The sequence below is a fragment of the Ananas comosus genome, linkage group 16 (assembly GCF_001540865.1).
Source record: "Ananas comosus cultivar F153 linkage group 16, ASM154086v1, whole genome shotgun sequence".
In the NCBI taxonomy this organism is placed as follows: domain Eukaryota; kingdom Viridiplantae; phylum Streptophyta; class Magnoliopsida; order Poales; family Bromeliaceae; genus Ananas; species Ananas comosus.
In genome coordinates, this window is record NC_033636.1 from 6,624,703 (window position 1) to 6,633,530 (window position 8,828).

The following is an 8,828-nucleotide window of genomic DNA, read 5'->3' on the forward strand; positions in this document are numbered from 1 at the left end:
AAAAAGATTTTAGACCCTTTTCCTTCTGATATTTTGAAATGGTACAGAATCCAGCAAAGTTGTTCTCTTGGGGTGGCTCCCATCACCATTTCCATACCATTAGAAGATGGAAGCTCTAAAGTGTTTTTAATTTTTTGGCCTGTCTAGTCTTGGGCATTAAAGTGGGTAAACTCCTAATAAAGCAATTGTAAGCAGAGCACCAAGAGGGATAGAGCTTTTGCCCATGCTAATAAGCTTCTTTAGATCTCCTAACGGACTTCAATCAACCCAATCAACCCATTGCTAGATTAGATGTGTAGAATAATAACCGGACACATTTGAGATTAAAGAACGATCAGATAACAAGCACTTGAAGCAAAACTTAAAAAAAAAAAAAAAAAGAAGACAGTGCAGAAACTTAAAAGGCTCGGCGAAAAAGGTTCTGAGTACGAAGGAAAGGCTTTTGCTTCAAACTATTCGTTTATTGCCAAAAAAGTAACGAGAAAACAATTAGCAATTACCCCTCATTTGCCCCACATTTCATATGCCTCAACCAATGATGCATATATTGTATACATTCTGATAAGCAGATCCAGGAAAATCGAATTCGAGAATGATCTTAAAATGGTGGAAAGCACAGGTAAATAAAAAATAAATGTATATACTTACATACACAAGGGTTGCTGTATATAAGAAAAATATATGCGGTTTGAATGATAAAAGCTATTCACAACAAAGCGCAAACTATTTATTAGTAAATTGGTAGAGATGGAAATTGATAAATTATTTGGTACTAACCTCAATATTGGCGCCATCTCATTTTACTTATGCGACCGAGAATCAGAGATCATCTTCATCGAGCACTGCCACCAACAAAGAGTACTTGACCTTCAGGGAGATCTTGCCATTTTCGACGCACAACTTGCCGCCGGTTACCACCCAATATCCCGGCAGGTCGTCCGGCCCCCTCATCATTTCCCGGGTGTCAACAAATCTCGACATCCTCGGAACCCTAAACGGCACGGGGGGCCCTTTAGGAAAGATGGCGGAGTTCACCTCCACCTCTGGGGGAGGCTGCGGGGGCACCTGGCCCACCGTGCTGAACCGCTCACTAAATAGGGCTGAGATCGAGCCCGATTTATGAGAATTGCTGAAGGGCCCGTCCCACTCGGACCGTCGGATCCTCATTGATGCGATGCTGGAGAAGCCGAGCCGAAGGAAGAGCACCTTCCTCACGCCGATCTCTCTCACCTCCAGCCAGGCCTTCGTCACTATAGCAGCGGATTCATCGAAGCACGCCCCACTATACTGAACGGGGGCCGTGCACACATGGGAGAGCAGGGTCCACTTGATGGGCTCAAAGTAGGCTCGTTGTTGGTTTAGGTTAAACTCGTCCGCAGAGGTGATATCATCATACAGTTGGAAAGTATTGGGGAGGGTTGAGAGGTGTTGCAGGTGAATAGCCAAGCGGTTGTTTTTGTTGCCTTCCAAGTAGAGGCGCATCCCAGTCACCGGTCTGTTTCCAGAATCGACCTGCCGTTGTTTCCACAACAAAAAATAAGAAATAAAAAAGACTTCACTAAAAGCAGTAATTGACGTTAAACACGTTAAAGAGAAACATAAAAATCAGAATAAAAGAAAGGATACAAACATGCCCGAAACTAGTTACCAAGAAAAGCAAGATAAAAAATCTATTACGTGTCCGTAACTTGGGGGCAATACGCCATCCAGACCAAATCTTCATACATATGTCAGAGGTTATTCTTTGACAAAGTAAAGCACCAAATCGGATGTCAATGAAATTTCTCAGAGCTTGAACGTAGTTTCAAAAACATACAGTTATTGCAAATAAGTTTATACGGGATGCTATGCCAAAATGCTTGGGAGAACTTAAAGAGATCAAAGAAGAGGCACAAAATCAGACACATATAGCCTTTGTAAAACCTAAGAATTTTTACAGAAAGGACAGGTCTGCACTAGTAAAGAAGGGTGTATTGCTTGCACCGTGTGCACCGCATCAGCTTACACGGATTTGTGGTTTGCCCTCTATGTACTTTCAAGCAACCATCCAAAAGAAATAAATTTTTATATCAAGTGTGCGCAGTATGAAAGGAGATGGAGGGTAGATCACTAGGTGGTGCGTGGTTGACGTGGCGTACCAGCTGAGACAACAACTTCTCTGAGAGAGTAACAAATACTAAGAAAGTTTTACTAAACAAATTAAAGGCATAACTAGGATCTCAGATAAGGAGCCACATCCATAAACAGAACAATAAAGTCAAGAAGACCCTGCAAAACAACTCAATTTGCAGGCTGACAGTGGCTGGATATGTTGGTAAGGCTAAGTGGTGCAGCAGGATAAGCCAGAGGATAAGTGGTTATATCCTCCAAATGGTGAGCCTACAAGTGAGGACATTTTGTTTAAGCTAGATGCCTTTAGATGACATTATCCAAGAGTAAGTAGAATGGTTAGTTCGTTGAAATAATTGTGTGAATTTGCATTTCTAAACAGAAGATTATCAAACCTTATGTTGCAAGCATTTCTAAACAGAAGATTATCTAAACCTTATATTGCAAGCATTCACCCTCCTTTACCCAAAGAGATTCTGTGCAATCTAAGTTATAAGGCATTCCAATAATCTAGGCATGCCGTAACTTATGATCTGTCAGAAGAAACTGAAAAGAGACCGTTCTACCTTCCCTTATTTCCTTTCACTATAATAAAATGACTCAAAATGTTCACTACAAAAGAGACTTTTATAAAATGACTCAAAATCTTTGATTGAACTTAATTGCAGAAGTACAAGAACTACAGTAAAATAAAATATATGCAACTAAATGTATTACTCGCTGTATAAATGCCACTAGGAATGAAGTTTACATCATCAGATTACTCGATTATACATTATACTGCTAATTTATGCTGTATGCTGTATACATACAAGGTCAAACTGCTCAACTATATATTATACTGAAAATTTCTGCCAGATTGTATACATAAACCAGGCCGGACCCATTTCAAAGATAGGCCTAGTATACAGTATAAGAGTACAAACTTCGCATCGAATGCACAGTTGCCTTCTTTTACTGTAATCCAACTACAAATACCAAACAGCAAACAAGTCATCATTGTAGTCATAATGTCGGAATAAGGATCCAGAAGCCAAACATTCGGACTTATTGAACTCATCTTGGAAGAAGAAGATAATACTAAGATAGATGTTTATGCCAACCTATTTTATTTTAGTTTCAAACTGAGCTGGAAGGCGCAGCCAACAAAATTTTGCATTAAAATGAACATACTAAGAATGCAACTCTATCACATTTAAATGACTGCATAGCAGATAAAGGGGGTGCCATAAGCTTTTCCAACTACACAACCAGATAACACTAACTAGATTGGACTTCATTTTCTTGTTCTTGTAACGCTGCCTATGAAACTGATTTCTCACTCAGTAAAGAGTAATCTAATCGCTAAAACGAGTACTTTTCCAGACAACAATGTGGTATAATGAGCTCTTCAAGTATACTATATGCACTTTGTCGATGCAAACTTCCATCTAACAGGTATATACTTTGATGGTTACCTGGACCATGTTGACATGTAGCTTAGGGCCCATAAAGGTACACTGGAGGAATGGCAAGCTATGCTTCTTATGCAGTGGACCAAGAGGTAGCTCAGAAAATGCTGGAGCCCACTGACGTGGTAATTGGAACTCTAAAAATTGATGAAGTTCTTCTATTGGTGGCTTATCTGAGTTCAAACCATGTAAAAGTCTCAGCAATTCAAAAGCAAGACAAATAGGGAGCAACTAAAAGAATTTTAGCAGAAGGGCGGTTGACATGCTTACGCCGAAGATATAGATTCATTGCATGACTAATGAACCCAATGCCTTGAACACCATTTAAGAGAGATGTTATAGGAACAAACCACATTGATATCACATCAGGAAACTGCTGTATGGTTGAAATCCAATCCTTATGGCTTTGACCTGTATTAAGACCTCCTCTTCTGACATGAATGCTGACTATATCCTACACAAGAAGAAATGAATTCACAGAATAAACAGCTAGCTGCTTTTAGTTATACTTAGTAAATTGTATGTTCAGGTCTTACATCGTTCTTTGAGCGAGAGACGATTGATGATCTGACAGACTTCAGAGTCGCTGAACTTCGATTTCCATCAAGGAGCTTGCCATCCTGAAAATCAAATGAAGATAAGTATGTACTCCGATGCATTTTGGCTGAGATTTAGCATAACTAATGTACGGTAAATGACAATGTTTCCATGAAGTTATATTTAAGCTTGCATGTAATATGAAGTAAATTTCGAAACCAAATTGTAGCCATCTCTTTCTTGGAGAGAGAGAGCATAATTGGATACACCTACATAAGATAGCATCATCACAGTGCTTCAAAAGCAGCATGGTAGTCACACCTGTAATCATGTTACTACAACTGTTACTACCACAGTTTCAAGAGAATGGGAGAAAGACTCCAAGAGCTATCCAATCAGATTCCATGGTAGACAGTGGATGGAAAAAGAGAGAGCTCATTCTGGAACGCACTGGCTTTCTCTGCAGTGTATAATGGAATGGAAAGTGAAGGCTACCTAGAAGGAATAGGAATAGGCCAATTGGAGGATTAATATGAGAATCAGCAGTAGCGAAGGTAAGAGGAAATGCATGAGTTATCTAGTTGGAAAAATGAATGTTAGGGTATGCATGCAGCTTCTATTCACCACTTTTTGTCTTAACTGCTCGATAATGTCTTGATTTTCAATCAATGAAGCTTTGCTTTCTGATTGCTGTTTCTATTACTGTTGCAGCACAAGACTATAATTCAAGAAAAGAATTTAGCAACTGGCCACTCTAAATTTTATTAGGTTTGTGAAATTATCACTATCTTTCAATTTAAGTTTCCTATTAAAGTCTACTACAATATTGATAGTAAACATATCGTTTAAGTCCAAACATCAGCTGAAGCAGCATACGTTGACAAGGTGCACTAGAAAAAAATGTGCGAGGCTTTGCCTGCATGCTTGTGCACAAACATGTATGTGTATGTTTGTTTCTATATTCAGTCATAAAACTTTTTAAAAGTTGAGGTGAGGAGAAAAGCAATATTATACTGTACTTCTTTACATTATCTTGCTAATATTTTACATTTACTGTCCATATTAGGATGGCTTATACTATTTTCAATACTCACATTTAGTTTTCTCTGTAACTCACCAGCACCTGGCATGAAATTTCCAGTGGAATCTCCTGCAAACGTTTCATTAGCTAACCTTTTCAAAAGGTTCTGCACCTCACATTGCTGAAGAACAGAGTCCTGATGCTGCTTAATATAGATTACATCCTTCCCACCCATCTTTATTCCAGCAATTACATGAGTGCCATACTTTTCAACAAACCTTGGAATAAAGGAAAAGGTATTAGTTTCCAACAATGCTATAAAAAAAAAAAAGATTTTACAAAATCTTAGCCAGAAAATTGCAATGAAAACTTCCAGCTAAAAATGCCAACAATTGATTGGGTCACATAATTTTCAATCTTCTACTCTACAGAAATGAAGTTCATCGCCATTTGTCTTTCTCTTCATAACTTATAGACGCATATGTTAAATTACGAATAAACAAAACTTTTGTATTTAAACACTCATCATGGTTGAATATTACTAACCAAGTAACAAAATCAAGCACATAAATAAATATCATAACATATTGAATAAGTATGAGAAAAGAATTACAAATGCTCATAACACTTTCTGAATGATAAGTTAACCTTTCAAAGTAAAAGCATACTATGCCAGAACATCACCAAAACTGCTTTAAATGGAGTTTGCTTGAACAGAGCATAAGGGCCCGTTCGGATGCATGAATATCTTGTTCGGGTTTTTTTTCTTCCGGTTATTTATGGGGCATTTGTAATTGGTTAGCTCAAAGTAGGAAGCAATGTTTTCAGCCGCATGGCAGTTGCAACCTCTAAACCATTTTTTCTCATATAATGGTAAATCACCTTTAGGTGGAATCTGCTATCCTGAAATATCAGAACATTCGAGAATGTTCTTCTTCATGCTATGAAGATTCACATGCTACCCTGAAAGATTAGAATATTTAAAATCTACAGTAGGTAATAATTAAAATTGTAGGTTGTAATCACAAGAAGAAGGTCCCTGTACTATAAAAGTCATCAGTAGAAAAATTATTCTGAATCCCAAACAGGCCCTAACAGCTAAAAACTCGGTTTTTCCGCTTCAAATCACGAGAGACCCGTTTTCTTCATAGCTATACAGATGCCGTATTGCAGTCTGTGAGCTAACTGAAATCTGGAAGCAGTCTTTGAGCTATAAAGTCTAGAACTTCTGGTTTCAAGAAAAAATAAAATGAGCATTCAGACCCCAAAAGCAGAAGCTACAACTTGGAGCTTTTGCTGCCGTGGTAGTGCAAAGCTGTTCTGAAGATTTATTTGAATGAAATTGAAAAGCAGCTAGGACTTCTTCAAACAACTGTAATCAAAAACTACTTCTACAGAAGCAGCAGCTAAGCTAAAGAGCCAATTTCTTCAATGAAAAAGAAACATTCATTCATGCCACTGTGACTATAGGGCTATACACAGATCGGTGTCAAGGGAACAAATTCAGAAGATTTTAATTAACTTTCATAATATTAGAGTGCAGAACAACATGAAATTGATTCAGATGATCTTCTAAAGAGCATCCAAAGCAAGGAGGGCTTACTCCGCTAGCGCGGCGGGATCCCACGAGGTCGGAATGTCCTTCTTAACTCGCTCCGGTAACACAATATCCGACCTCGCGATCTCAACACTGTACAGCTTAACAAACAATCCGTCCAAGCAGAGGCTCTTCGTCGACGCCGCGTCCTTCCGCCAACACCCTCGGAACCCGAACATAGAATTGAAGATCCCCGAGGGCACCTTCCCCGACAAAGCGAGCGAGAGATTGAACCGCTCCGCCATCTTCGAAGACAGGAGAAGAGCGAGCAACCAAATTAGGGGGTTTCAGGAACAGCATAAACTAGGGAGGATCGCGGGGGGGGTTTCTAGGGTCCTCAACCTGGTGGAAGGAGACGACGTCGGAGCAGAAGCGGGTGAGCTCGCCGGAGTCGCACTTGATCGCGGCGGGGACGCCGGCGACGAGGGCCCCGCCCGGGAGGGCGAGGTCGCGGCGGGCGGAGGCGTCGCCGGCGAGGTCGATGAGGCGCCCGGGCTTGACGTAGGAGAGGCGGAAGTCGGTGCATAGGTCGAAGCCGCAGCCCACGGCGGCGATGGCGCGCTCCGCCGCCTCCTGCGGCGTCATCAGCCCCCGATCGCCCGGCCGCATCGGAGCTCCGCGGCGGGATTAGGGTTAGGGCTTCGCTAGGGTTTCGACGAGGAGGAGGAGGAGGAGATGAGGACTCCGCGTTTCGTCGACCTCCCCCCATTTTCAAGTCGACGCTTCTCCTTCTCCTTAATCACACTCTCTCTCATCGCCCTCGCTCTCTTCCTACGTACATTGGAAAGCTACTGTTACATTTCAAAATTTTAAAAAATAAAAAATAATTAAAAAAAACAGAAGCTACTGATAGCGATATGATAGTGATGGATATGTACTTGGGGGACTTCTTTTCTCACTGTAATTCTATTAAATTTTCTAATTTACCAAATAATTTTTTAAAATTTTATTTAACTAATTAATCTCACAAACATGATGAATAATTGACCATCCTTAAAAAGCGGTAAATAATTCATTATTTTTATTTTTTTTATACAAGTTGTGAGAATTTTTTAAAATTTATTAAGATTGCATGAGAATTATTAAATTTTTATTTATGATTAAATTTATATGATAGGTTGTTAAGATATTTTAAGTTGTTAAAATTATATATGAGAATAGAAAGAAACGATAAATCATTCACTATTTTATACTTTATAAGACTGTGAATGATTTATCGTCTTCTAAATTGTATTTTTATACCCCGACAATGAGTTGGATAAAATAGGATTATTTGAACAAATAAATTTTTTACAAAGTTGTTTGGCCATTTATAAATTTTTAGAAGGTTAAAATAAAAAAAAAATTCCTATACTAGGTGTTGTAGGGTTAAAATTCACCGCTAGTCCCTTAACGTTTAGAAATTTCATATTGGTTCTTAAATATTTTAGTCCCTGAACGTTTAGAAATTTCATATTGGTTCTTAAATATTTAAATTTGATATTTAAAATTCTATACTCTTAAAATTATTTTAGGCCAATTTACATAAAAAAATTCACTAGTTTTGTGATTCTGCAAAAATAGGCCATTATTTTGGATTTTGCAGATTCAAGTCAGATTATTAGAAAATTAACCAAAAATACTTTTATTCTCTTCTCTCTCTCTCTCTCTCTCTCTCTCTCTCGCTCGCTCTCTCTCTCTCTCTTTTTTGTTTCTTTCCGACCCTTCTCCACCATCTCCGCAGTCCTCGACGATGGTAATGAGGGTGGCGCTACCTCCTCTTCTTCTATCTCTGCCTCCGCTAGCACCGGCAATAGGCACCGGAGGAGAAGAACTCGGATTCACCTCCGTCTCTGCTTTCGCTGACATCAACGTGGCGCTGGAGGAGGAGAACTTAGAAAGGGCGTGGGTAAGGGCAAAACGGACAGAAGCGATAAGATCGTAGCCGAGGAGGTACTCGCCGTCCGTGAGGGTGAGGATGAAGGTAGTGCATCTCCAAGGAGCGCGAAAGATATAGAGGGTAGGAAAAAAAAAATAAATAGAAAAAAAATAAAGAAAAAAATTTCTCCTTGAAGAACCATTATATATTATCGTTGTTATAGGAAAAGCCAAGAATCAGAGAAAAAGGAAGAAA

The 8,828-nt window shown here is 39.3% G+C and overlaps 1 protein-coding gene across 1 annotated transcript; it reads right to left on the bottom strand.

The window, feature by feature from the left end:
* LOC109722376 (MACPF domain-containing protein NSL1-like) lies at positions 490–7,476 on the bottom strand. Its single transcript, XM_020250425.1, has 7 exons — positions 7,058–7,476; positions 6,722–6,960; positions 5,192–5,396; positions 4,097–4,180; positions 3,831–4,014; positions 3,567–3,733; positions 490–1,512 (listed from the first exon to the last, which is right to left on the bottom strand). The coding sequence occupies exons 1-7, from the start codon at positions 7,322–7,324 to the stop codon at positions 820–822; spliced, it is 1,839 nt and encodes a 612-aa protein (XP_020106014.1). The 5' UTR covers positions 7,325–7,476; the 3' UTR covers positions 490–819.